The 14,079-nt window shown below is 39.5% G+C and overlaps 1 protein-coding gene across 1 annotated transcript in view; it reads right to left on the bottom strand.

The window, feature by feature from the left end:
* Ndg (Nidogen) overlaps positions 1 to 6,255 on the bottom strand; it is a 98,897-nt gene extending 92,642 nt beyond the window's left edge. Inside the window, exon 1 of the mRNA XM_083118762.1 lies at positions 6,097 to 6,255. Within this exon, the coding sequence (XP_082974888.1) occupies positions 6,097 to 6,249 (153 nt within the window). The 5' untranslated portion in view covers positions 6,250 to 6,255. The remainder of the gene's footprint in view (positions 1 to 6,096) is intronic.
* Positions 6,256 to 14,079: the final 7,824 nt, after the last annotated feature.

Here is a 14,079-nt window from a genome sequence, read left to right as displayed (position 1 = left end):
TAATTCGAATGTGCAAGTGAAACATTTTTTTCTCTCCTAGCCTTGCATTCTCTCAGTGTTAGCTTTCGGTAAGCGTTACCTAGTCTTTCTTAAAACCTGGAACAAAATTGATATTGTAGCGAAATTATGTCGTTCCTCTTTGTAATGAACTACTTTTATCTTTGCAATATTGTTGATGTTATAAATGCTTTAATCTTAAATAACGAGTTCATAAACCGAGCTTTGATGTGTAAGCTTTCCATAGGAAAAGTAAAGTTGCAAAGGTTTGGGATAAGGCTAGTTAACGAGAATGAAGAGTGCGCTAGTGTCATTATCAAGAGCAAGAACAGGCAGGTTTGGAAGCTTAAGACGTGAGGCTTCTGGGTTGTTGCTGTGCGTGAATCACTCGTTCTTTTCTGGTGTTGTTTCATTTGTTCGCCATAATGCGAGTTACCATTGTACGTACAAGTGTATTATAAATTGGATTGTGTATGAATGTGAAACTATTATAAATCTGTTATTTGAAGGAGTGAAACTGTATTTTGATTGTGCAGTGTTGTGTAGTCAGGGCATTCGACGAAACGTGCAAAATAGACGACCGGATATGTTTAACAGCTTCGGAATGGTAAGTTAACATTTACATATCATTGTAATGATGTATGATACTTTATTCTATTAAGCATAAATCAGAAAGGTTGATTTAAGATCAGTTTTACACCAAAGCAGGGCATTCAAGATTTCGACTGCAGTTGAAGTGGTCGACATAACATATCGCCATTGAAAGTTCTAGGTCGAGTACCGATCTGGATATATCGGATCTGCTCGATAGCATAGCATTTAACGCTGTTTTATTGTAATGAAGGATTCTCGGTTCTATCCGGTAGAGGCACACTGCATAGTGGCTCGGATCCCGTTATACAGGGTGATTGGTAATTCGACCTATTCCTGGAAAGGGGTGATACTAGAGCACATTTGCAACAAATTTGACCCTCTGCACCGGGGGTCGGAAATCAATGGGTTTCGAGTTAATGCAGTTTGTAGATTTTCGTGACATATTCCGAATTGTGACCAAAAAACTACTAATTGTGAAAAAACTACTACACCCTGGGCACTTAATCGACATGTTGCTAATAGCTGACGAATGAGTGACTACTGGGAAAAAAATTCATGCCCAAAATTCCCATACCCACAAAAGGAAACAGTCATTGGAGCACACGTCATGAAGAAATTTGGAAATTATCTTTTAAATCGAAGAGGATTACTCAAAAAAATGGTACCACACTTAGCGTAAAAATTACGGAAAAACTTCCTGGTTTCATAAGCTCTCCAAAAATATACAAATGTTGTCAACTGGCACACGGGTTGTGTGAAAAATTTGAATATAAAGCGGAGAAGGCGCGTTGTAGACCTCTTTGTAAAGTAAAAAGAAGTTGTCGGTTGTGAGTAATAAAGGAACGAAAATGAGTGAAGTAATAATGTTATTTACCATTCAAGGTTGTCAGAATTAACTGTCACGAATACTACAAATCCTGTTCAAATTTCCTCCCCGGTTACGTTTGCAAGCACACAGCCTGCGGCGTACTTCAGACACAGTCACTCACGTTGACACTCAGTCTCTTTATGTCTTGGGCGGCTGTCACAATTCTCTCTCTCAACTCTTCTTGGGAATACACTGGTGTACTGTAGACTAACTCTTTCATGTGACCCCAAACGTGAAAGTCGCATGGCGTCAAATCCGGACTCCTCGCCGGCCAGGGAGTCGGGCCGCCTCGACCAATCTATCGCATGGGATAATTGTCGTCCAGCCACTGTCGCACACCCCGGAAATAGTGGGCTAGGTAGCCATTGGTAAATCATACCCCTTTCTGTGGCGAGCGTCACATCCTCCAGCAGCGTCGTCAATTCTTCCCTTAGTTTTCATAGGTAATGCCGTTTAGGTTTTGTGACAGATAGAATGGCCCGATCACATGATTGTGGATGATTCCCATTTAGAGAGAATTTTCTCTGGTGAGCCTTTTTCTTTTTTTCAGATTTTCCGGGGTTATGACCCTTAGGGGACCAAAAATGCGCATTATGAAAATTCGTAAAACCATCGCGGTCGAATTTGGATTCGTCCGTCCACAGAATTCTTGTCAGATGATGGGGGTCTACAACGCGCCTTCTTCGCTTTATATTCAGATTTTTCACCCAACCCGTGTGCCAGTTGACAACATTTGTATATTTTTGGAGAGCTTATGAAACCAGGAAGTTTTTTCCGTTAATTTTACGCTAAGTGTGTTACCATTTTTTTTAGTAATCCTCTTCGATTTAAACGATAATTTCCAAATTTCTTCATGACGTGTGCTCCAATGACTGTTTCTTTTTGTGGGAATGCGAATTTTTGAGAATGAATTTTTTCCCCAGTAGTCATTCATTCGTCAGCTGTTAACAACATGTCGATTAAGTGCCCAGGGTGTAGTAGTTTTTTTCACAATTAGTAGTTTTTTGGTCACAAGTCGGAATATGTCACGAAAATCTACAAACTGCAATAACTCGAAACTCATTGATTTCCGAACCCCGGTGCACAGGGTCAAATTTGTTGCAAATGTGCTCTAGTATCACCCCTTTCCAGGAATAGGTCGAATTACCAATCACCCTGTATACTGCATGTTTAATCACGAGTAGTTCACATAGACGTGTGCAAACTAATTTACTTGGGGAGTTTCAATTACCTATCTGAACAATGTTAGCTAATTGTCGTAACTTAATGTTCGTTTTTCACAGAACTATTAGGTATATGAAGATGAAATTTTAACATTACAGTCTGTCAGTATTCCTTATTACTTTATTACTTCTGTATATGTCCATATGTCAAGTTTAAACAATGAAAATTAATTATTTTACAAAATATACACAAAACTACTCTAGTTAAGTGAGTGTAGTTATACTATTTAGATATGTTTAATAAGCCTACTGATACGGCATTGTCCCTGGATAAAACGGCTCCGGCGCTCCCTCCTCTCAAATAAATAGGTACCTGGGGGGTAAATGCGGCCGGAGCGTGGTGCCACATCCAAAATGGCCGAGATCGAGAATGTATGTGACCCTACCCCCCACATCCCCTAAATGTGCCTTCATGGCATGGTGCTGTACGAACTAGGGATGGCCAAACGGATCCGGATTCGGATCCAAAAGTTACGGATCTGGATCCGGATCCGAAAATTCCAGATTCGGATCCGAAAGTTTCCCTGCTCCACTGAACACAGAAAATTTTACGTGCTTCTATTACCCAATAGTTTTCTCGTTCAATTTTAAATGTTCAATAGAAATTCCCATAAAGACAGATGAGCATCGAATCATCCCACAGCTCCCTCTGCTGCAGGCTGTGAGAACTTTGGGTCCTCTGATTACGCAATCATCGCTTCTATCCTGGCTGTCTGATTTAATTTATTCTTCCTGCGACGGCTGCGTTCGCAAATTCATTCAGCCACGATTTTGTGCTGCTATTACCCAGGCTGCAAAGTAACTGTGGGGGCGGTGGGGAGGGGTGCATTTCCCCTGTATAAGGCCCAAGTCAACAAAGGTAAAATTTCATCACATGCCAGGGATACTTCCATAAATATAGCGAAATATGTAACATTCAACTTCCAAAAAGCATATTTATTGCACATTACAACCCACATTCTAGATTTTAGATAAAACTAAATGCAGTTTACAGACTAGAGACGTTTAGCCATCTGTGAGACTTGTGTACTGTTCTTGTCATTTTCTCTTCATCCATTTCATCTCCTCATAGTTTATCATCTTTATCTTCGCGATTGGCATAAATCAATTCAATCAATCAAGATGAAACAAAATGTACTGAACACGCACATAATGAATGAAGGAGCTATTAAAATCTTTCATTTTACAAACAACTTGGCACCTTCCATTCAGTTTGTTTCCGTATTTGTTCATTTTGAAAATGTTTATTCCAAGTCCTGCTGGTACTGCACTATTTTCTATGTCACATAATACGCACGAGTCTTAAGCTTCTCTGGCACAAGTTATGATAGAAATACTACATAACTTCCATTCAAAAACCACCAAAGTATGTTATGTAAAATTGCTAGAAATATTGTAATAGGTATATTGAAATATGACAAATGAAATACCAGTGTGCTATGAGTCGATATTTTACATTTCTAATCGACTAAATGAGTCTGGGCTCTAATCATAACAAAACTTGTTTTCGCATATATCGAGGTACTACAACAAAGTACAGAGTCTGTGATTACGATATTCTGTATAAAATCGATTTCCAATTGGGGCAGATTACCAATCAGTTAACGTCGCTAGAATATTTTGTTGGTGCTGTCATCTAAAAGTAAAAATAGCACATAATCTGCCGCTGATAGCAATAATTTTCAAGCTATCAACAGGGGCTGTCAACACGCCAAAAATGTCTTTGGTCTTACAAAATTATTGCTTTTCTAAATTTTTACATTACATTCAAAGAATAATTTGTACGGCTATAGATATAACTAACAATTTCCAAAAATGTTAAAATAACCATGATTTTGAATTAATAACACCTACTTCTGCACTAAACCTCGAAAATAAAACAAAAATGTATAGTATAACAAATTTTTAGTAGGAAATAAAATCAAAGGGGAAGTTTTTACACATCAATTTATTCTCTGACGATCAAGTTGATTAATCGATTTGGTTCATTTGACTTCGCTTTTCTGACCCCTTTTGGCTAATCGCAAGGATGAAAATGAATGGTGATAAGATGAAAACAATCACAAAACACACGCGAACAGGACATTCCCCCAACACACAGAGGATTATCCTGACTACGTCTCGACGCATAAGCCTCGAATGTCTGCAAAATGCAGTCTATGGTTTACTCTGTGTAAGAGAGATTTACATTTGGGTACCTTTCGAAAATGTCACACCTTTGCGGACAGAGTGGTTCAAGTTGAATCTTTTACTGATGGAAAGGGGGTTTGTGTTGTCTTCCCTGGTTCCATGGGCGTCATCAGAAATTTTTGTAGGCGCAGTCAGGTCTTTGATAAAATTGAATGGTACAAATAATAAAAATAGTAATTTCAATTATTATTGTACAATATCTATTATAAATAAATCAACCAATTTTATCCCAAATTATTAAAATTATTAATAGTATTGTTATTATGCTTCCATTCGATCCAGCAGATGAGTGAATATCCAAATGTTTTCCATTCTCTTTTTACAGTTCATAGAGTTAGTGTACGAAAATGCATAGTTATTCTATTTTGTTGTTAACTTTTACAAACCTCGTTCAAGAAATAGCTGTAGAAGTTAGGAGAAAATGTAAATCTTAAGTTTATATATTGTTTGTCTTCTCACATAGAACTCTTAACTCTTAACATTTTGAAAAGTGTGGAAGTGGAACAATTTATTTATTTATTTATTGGATTCAATGGTAAATTATGAAAGAACAAACTGATTGATTTGCTATATTTTACTTCGCTTTTTGTGCCGCTTTTGGATAATTTACGATGATTGGAATGAGTGATGATGTTGATGAATTGACAATCACAAACATCCATACCCAGGCCGGGATTCGAACCCGGGACCCCTGGCGTCGTAGCGCGATGTGCTAACCACTCCGCCACGGGAGCCGGTGAAAGAACAAACTGGTTGTTGCATTTTACACTCAATTTTCTCGAACTAACGCGGTTTTTACTTCAGTTATTCTGTTAGGATACTAACTTAACTTACTTTCGGTTATTAACAATAATAGCAACAAGCTTTCTGTTTTTTTTGTAACTTGAAATAAACAATGCAATTTCCAAAGGAGAGAAGTCAACGGGTCGGTTTGATCCATACCTCGTTCGTCACATTTCAGTGCCCTGTTCCAAATTAATTGATTGATTTGGTTTATTTTACTTCGCTTTTTTGCCATTTTTGGCTAGTGGCGAAGATGAGGATGTGTGTTGATATGATGAAATTGATGAAGGGACACTAAAAAAAGAACGTCCATGCCCAGGCCGGGATTCGAACTTTGAATCGTCGTGTGCGTTGTGCTAACCACTCCGCCACGGAGGTCTGCATGTGTGTCCGGAAGAAACTTTGTCCAACTGTGAATGGAAATAAAACAATAGAACTTACGTAAATGGAGTAGAACTTCTGGTCGTAGAAGACAATCGGGACTCTGAGCGTGACCTCCGGACTGGAAGCCTCGTCCACGTCGGAGGATAACTTCAGCTGCCCCGGCGGGTAGAACCCTCCCCTGGGGTAGGCGCTCACAGCGACCAGCAGCATCCACACTCGCCACATCTCGACCAGCACTGAGGCAGGAGGCGCTCCTCCCAGGCAAGCGGGCCACGTGACCCGGAGGGTGACCTCGGGTAATCTGTTGGGTCTATCGGCGCCGGACTCTTTAATTGTCCCAAGGGTTGCTCGGTCATTCGCCTTGGATTATCTCTGTTTTACAAATGATTTATATCCGATCGAACTTTTTTCTCTCTCGGGTGAAAGAGACCAATTCCCTGCGGCGATAACAAGCACGACCTTTCAGAATAACTCCGAAGGGCGGGGGGGGGGGGGGGGGTTGAAGGGGCGATGGCTCTTCCGAGATTTCCGAGACAACCATAAAAATCACCAATTGACATCTATACTCAAGCGATCGCCCACCCTCACATAGAGATGCTACCGAGGCCGAGGCGGCGACGAGAACGAGACCCTCGTTAATCCGGACCCTAATAAGCCGGACAGGCGGGAAGAAAAAGCAGAATGCAAGGTTTTAAATGTGGCTAGAAGTCAACAAGAGAACTTCCCAAAGAAAAGGCAGTCAACCACTGATGGAATTCTGATTCCCGCAGACTTTGTACTGTACTGTATAGTGTATTTAGGCCTATGCCCTTTAAATACACCATAATAAACGTGTTATGTTGTTATAAACGAACTTTTAATGCACTTTCTACTGTTCTTTTAGGTTATTTGAGTTAATCCAGACTTTCGTTAAACCGATCAACTTATCTCCCCATTAGTCCGGATTAACGAGGTTTTACTGTATTTCAAAGAACACATTACATTTAAATTAGTGTTTCTTGAAACTACCAAACATTATGTTTTCTTGTTAACTCTACATATTGTAAAAGAGGAAATTTAGATTTCGGTCTCAGATAGGATGACTCCTCCTGTCGTGTATGATTCAAATTCTATCTAAGAAGATTGCGAGCTGAGCATGCGCAGTTCTACGATTGGCAAGCTTCGTGATATCTGTCTCAGCCCACAGTGAACGCGAAGGTTTTTCCAACAGTATGACGTCATCCTTGGTTGTTTTGCAGCGAGATGCCCAGAAATTTGTAAACTATGTATATACAGTGGCGTAGCAAGGGGTGGGCGAAGGGGGCGACCGCCCTGGCCCTTGAGCCTGAATGGGCCTTGCGTCTCATGGGGTTGATAGATAAAATGTATTAAATAGAAGTGAGGGGAAAGAAGATGGAGAAAAGGCTATTTTGTAGGCAATAAAATTTAAACATTTTGTTTTTATCAGGCTTTTAATTCTGGTTAAACGTTATAATACGTCAAATCAGGGGCGTAACATTCAGGCGGGCGGGCTATAAGCCTATGGGGGCCCGGAAAAAGCAAAAAATTGTCATATTTCTCATGTGAAACATTTACGCAAAGATTCACGGTAACTTGCGAAGACATTTTTATTCATTTATTATTTTCTGGAATAAAAAGCAATTTTCTTGTCTTTTCTTCTTTCTCTCGACCTTGCACTCTCGATTTTAATACAGTAGAACGTCGTTTATCCGCATTAATTGGGACCGAAGGTTATGCGGATTTGATTTTTGTTGATAATCGAAACGTGTTTATTTAACAAAGAAAAGCACATACAGTACAGGTTTATTTTATACATACAGTACACAGTACTACATACGTATACACTACAAGAAAACAAAACACATGAGAAAATGAGAAAACACTCGTAATATACGTACAGTACGTGCCTAAATTACAGTACCGTACCTGCTTTTTTTTAGTGTGCGGATAACTGACGTTGCGGATAATTGACGTGCAGATAAACGACGTTCTACTATATGTTAACAATAAAGCACCTCCAACTGCCACGATGCAAGTTCGAGGCATTTAAATGTTTGGGTTGTTTGCTACTCTAGTAGGCAATGGAAAATATGAGCAACTACCTTCCTACAGCTTCATATTTCAGCTCCCGGAAAACAAAGAAAGACATTTTTTAGGGTGAGTGAAATTATTAAATATAATTTTCTTCATTAATCTATTATTATTTAAATATGATAATTTGCTGACGTATCCCTGAAGATTTTGTATCGATTCACTTAGAGATTTCAAAATTTAAAATGGATGGAGGCCTCGCATTCTAATCTCGCCCAGGGCCTCGCGATATGTTGCTACGCCACTGGTGACTGGATATATATGATATGAGTTGTCATGGCTTCTATTTTTTTAAAAAAAAAAAACATTTTACTCATATTTAACCTCCCAGTTGGGCAACAAAGGGTGAAGATTTTCACCAATATATCTCTGTCCACCCTATTGCCTCCTGTAAGAAGTAATTTAGTACTGGAGAAACTACATGAAAAACACATCCTAAGTGGCATCGACGAGGAATTAGATATATCAAAAGTATAGTTTTCGTATTTTGTTTCTTATAAATGTCGATAATACACTAATTCTACTTAATAAAAAAACATCTGCTCTAAGAGATTCGAACCTGCGATCTTGAGACAACTGGGCGAAACCCTTACCACTTTCCCACTTCATCACTCCAACAAATTAACTTGAAATTTTGTCTTAAGAGTGGTCAGTAATTTTGAAAACTTGGTCAATATACCTGTAACTAAACACTAGTTTCTTTTTAAAAGTTGGAATCAGGGCCGGCGCTAGTAATTTTGCCGCCCTGGTCAGTGGCCACAGATGCCGCTTCCTTTCGACCCCCCCCCCCCCACCACCACCACCACCACCCGTCTTTACGCAGCAACGGGAAATTGAAAATCAATATACTCTTAAGTAAAAAATCAAACTATAAAATAAATAATGAGACTTGTTACGCTATTGCAATACTATTAAGCACAAAAGGATATCTTGCTCGACCATAGTTAAATTTTCAAAAATGCGATACTAATTTTACATTATTTTCATATTTTATGAAAACTCTCTCTCTCTCTCTCTCTCTCTCTCTCTCTCTCTCTTAAACGTATCTTAAATGTAACAAGCATTAGGAAAGAAATGAAGGCTTGACTTCATATGTTTACCGTTGTAAGTCTGTGATCAGTATGATTGGATTTTTAAAAGAATGAATTACATGTAATATTCCCTGATCTCCCGCGTGGGTGATCTAAGGTCTGAACTCTTTCCTGCGTTGTCCCTGCATAAAGCGGCTCTGGGGTTCATCCAGCCTCAAATTAATGGGTACCTCGGGGTAAAGGCGGCCAGAGAGTGATGCTGATCACATCACCTCCAAATGGTAGAGATCGAGACTGCGTGTGGCCCTACCCCCCTCATCCCCTACATGTGCCTTCATGACATAGTGCAATATGCACAGGGACCTTTACCTTTGCATGTAATATTCTTTTTCGTATAAAGCTATCTTGCATAAAATGGGAACAAGCGTGTTTCAGACATGATTGACCGAAGATAGTATTTTTATTAGCCTTAACTTTCAAAAAACTTTGTTCGCCACTTTCCACGGTTACCGACACAATTAATAAATTCGAAGTTCTACACTCACATTAAGTGTGTGTAATTGTTTTATTATAGCCGAAAGCACTTTTAGTTCATCTTTTAATTCAGTAGCCTTCATGTGCTAACATTCCGGCAAGTTTTCTACACTTTTCAGACAAAAGATCAGATGGCATGTCTGAGCTTTTAGAGCTAAAATAATCGTCTAGGACGTGGTAATAAAAATCAATTTTGTACCGTTTTTGTGGATTTTCACAACAGTTTCATGATACAGAAACTGCTTCTTCTTTCGATTTCGGCCCTGTACAGTGTTGCGTATCTTTGGATCATATATATATATATCTAAATTCGTTGACAATTCTTTGTCATCAACCGGGACTCACAGGCCGTCGCCCCCGCGCCTCCACGAGCGGAGGGAGGGAGGCCCTGCCAGGCTGCCAAGTGTTGTCCAAGAAACTTTGAAATTTTTCATCACTCCTGGTTTTTTCAATGTTTGCAAGAAATCATCTAACAGCATCTAACACATCGCAGATTAACATTTGCTCATTACATTATGTGGGGTAAAAAGTCATACCGAATAACTAGTGAGCAAAGAAATGTAAAGCCACACAACTATTTGCAATACACTGAGCCTCATGTGCGACCATTTGGACAGTTTTATTGTCGCCAATTATTATAAGGAGCGCATCAGAGACCTCTCCCACTTGATATCTCAACAGAGTTAAGGCATCGAATCTGCTATCCCACCTTGTGGCACTCAGTTGTTTTAAAGTGAGACTACTGATATGTTCCTTCAAAACGGTGGGTTGGCTTATATTAACTTCCAAGTTATATAATATAATATTATAACTTTAAATTTTCAATAGGCTTATTTTTATCTTCTCTTTAAATTTTGCCACCCTGAAAATTTGCCGCTCTGGACAGTGGCACGGTTCACCCCCCCCCCCCCCCCTCCGCCGGCCCTGGCTGAGTGTGCAACTCAGAACTAGACTTCTGTGGTAAATTATTCTCTCCCGTCTACATTAATGTGACAAATCTCATGTATTGTTAATGCGAAGTGGCATTGTTACATGTTGCAAATAATTTCTCATACCATCGTTAGTTCCAGAGTTGGCCACAGGCACCGAGCATTTACTATCTGGCCATGTAGTACACGTGAAATGACGAAACATGTATTTGTCTTTGGAATAATTCTATATTTAGTGATGATAATGGACGAACTTTAAAAAATATAGGAATATTCTCCCTAGTGACTTTATAAACAAATTACGTATCGAGTTGCCGCACAAACCTTCACAGTGCATGCCATTAAGTCAAACAACTTTTCTTTATACAAGGTTATATATATATATATATATATAACCTTGTATAAAGAAAAGTTGTTGTGTATATATATTACGTTTCATTTCGACGCTACGGACCTTAAAGAAGTGCCTATTCAACCACGCTGCAATGGCTTAGTAGTGACACTGTAGAATTGTCATTGTAATTGCTGTAAACAAAACTTATGGTTCATCTAGTTTTAAAAATCAGGTAGATATCCACTTCATACTGTTAGGTAAATTCCTCAATAAATTTCCCAGTCTCAATATCGAACGAGACAGAGAATATCGGACAGTAAGTCTCGATTTTAAAGTGAACTGTTTTGATGTCGGTCTGGTCGGACTCGGAAGTGTTGGATCTCGTTCTTGTCTGTATTTTTTGCAACGCCTTCTCGTTCTCGGTACCATCTCTCTACCCAACGGTATCATTTTCAGTTTCCACCAACAAAATTCCTGCTACACTGCATAGGGCTTACAATTTTTTTTAAAGGGTATATATGATCGTAAGAGGGGGTTAGGTCTCCTTTTGTAGTAGTCAGTCTTACATTTTGCCATCTTTGGCGTTCTCTTTTATTCTAGGGGGGTGAACTCAGCAACATCATCTTGGGCAGGCCGTGGGAGTAAATTCGATCGACTTCTTGCGTCTGCTGTAGTACTGAATTCAGCTACCAGATGGAGCGCATGAAATATTAGCAGCCAAGTAATGTCTACTCCCGACACAAGATGTCACTACAATTCCACGGTTTCTTTCTATGCGAGGCAATTCCCTCGTGAATAAATACTACTACCCAATGCCAGAGGGCACCCAGAGGTGTAACTTGGGGCCTAACTTTGGAAGGGGGCACAAGCAAAAAGCCTGCATCCCATAAAAATAGCGTCCAGGACTATTTTGCTAAATATCTGTTACATTTGAGAAATCATAAAAATTTCTCTTTATTTCTGTTTTTCTCAGGTCGCATGAAAGGGACAAATATTGGTGAACTTGAAAAATTTAGAGAGGCAAACGCCCCATTGTCCCGCAAAGTTACGCCTATGGGGCAACACCTATCGTGAGCGTCGTCATCCTCAGAGTAACAGGTTTTGCAAGTTAACATCTCAAAAACATCCGTGAATTAATTTCTGTTGATTTACTTTTTTTTTTACTTCGCTTTTCTTCCACTTTTGGCTAATCGCGAAGACGAAGATGAGTTATGATATTATGAAATGAATGAAGAAACACTCATAAAAACACCCATGCCCAGGCTGGGGAATAGACAACGATCCCTGGCGTCGTAGCGAGCTATGCTAACCACTCCGCCACGGAGGTCCGATTGTGAAGTCGTTGTAATTACTTATAATAAATAAGTATTTGCTGGCAAACTCAGTCAGTGTGTTTTCGATGTGGTGGACAGTGGCGGCGATTAGGTTCCCAAAACTCGGGGCCGGGGGGGGGGGGTGGCGGCAAGGACAGTTTACTTCCCTTGGTAGATATGGTTTAGCATAGTGCGGGGGCATAGTGCCCTCCCTAATCACCGCCTCTGTCATGTCATTGAGCTATAGACCTGATCATTTCTGGTTTCCTTAATTTATTTGTTGTATAGTGAACCTGGTATTGCGACGGTCACCTATCCGAATACTGTCCAAGAAAGATGCAGCTTGACTTGTGTTCCGTATGTATTGTCTTATGCTACTTGCTGCTTTGTGTACTTGTTATTTTTAAGTTAATCTAGTCTCAGAAATTTATAAATCAGTTTTCTAGGATCCCGTTGACCAATGTTACTGATGGTTGGGTTGATATGATGCAGGGCCGGAATAATGCTGCAGCATTAGGCCCATTCCTGAAATAGGCCCAGATGAAAACAGACGAGAATTTTCCGAAAGCTGAACAGTTTTCTTTTGCTATGTTAACCTGAAAATAAATCTTAGAATGAAATTTGGAGCCCCAAATTCGGACGCCTAGACACAGCGTTACTTCGTTACTTATTATACAGTTACTATTATTATTTGCGCTGAGACGTAACTATAACGTCGTTGTGTTTATTGTTCACCGAAGATTTCAAGCATCATGCCCAATTTCGTGTTAATCCGGCCCTGATGATGTGGCTGTTTCGCCCAAAACCTTATCCTTTCGCGTTCCATGTAGTCGTACATTTCTTGGTCTAGTATTTCGCGAATTTGCGTCTTGGGAACAAATCGATCGGCACCAGATATTATTCTTAGCTCTTTTTCTTCACACTTTGTAGCGATTTTTGATATGAAGCCACACTATGCTGCCAGACCACTTGCATGTCAGCATTGTTATGATTAGCTCATTGAAAAGCGTCGTTCTTCTGTTTCTAGTTGTCAATATGGCGTTTTTAAACAATGGGTACAGCTGTCCAAGACACTTTTTGATGTGTTCTAAGGATTTCATAGTAATCCTAAATAGGTTGCTTTTGTTTCTTGCGGGATGTTGTGTCCTTAAATTTGTAGGATGTATTTTCCTTCTCGTTGTGAAAAGGGCGGATGGAACATGTTCATAATTAATAGTACATATAGTACATGTATATAAATTCTGAAAGATTGAATTAAATATTCAATCATATTAATTATGAACATGTTAGCTACATAGGTTATTTTTAATTCATGACGCTGTTAACCATTTTCTGTTACAAATATCGAGACAACAGTGATCGCGATAGATAACCTAACTGCTCTAAAAACTTCTTACAATCTAATTTATCATGAGAGGATTGTTCTTAGAAACTGGAGACAATTTCAAAAAGTTCTTACTAAGACAAAACAAATTCTCAGAAGCAGATTCCGTTGCGGTAGCACTAGCAGAGATGATTCCACACAGGTAAAAGAGCGGCAGCGAAAAATCAGGCGAAGCCAGGTCTGCTCGGTAGCTCAGTGGTAATTGGAGTGGTTTGTCGACTCCGTGGCGGAGTGGTTATCTCATCGTGCTACAACGCCAGGAGTCCCGGGTTCGAATCTCGGCTAGAACTTGGATGTTTGTGTTGCCCGTAAATGAGAAAACCGAGAATAAAGTGAAAAAAATTATATGTACCTATATGAACGTTGAGAAAAAGTATGAATGAAAAAAAAAGTGTTTGCATAGCGCGCTACGAAGCCAGGGGTC

This window comes from Lepisma saccharinum, chromosome 3, assembly GCF_977018435.1.
Source record: "Lepisma saccharinum chromosome 3, izLepSacc3.1, whole genome shotgun sequence".
NCBI lineage: Eukaryota > Metazoa > Arthropoda > Insecta > Zygentoma > Lepismatidae > Lepisma > Lepisma saccharinum.
The sequence above is the reverse complement of the archived record's forward strand: the minus strand, read 5'-3'. Positions and strand labels throughout refer to the sequence as shown.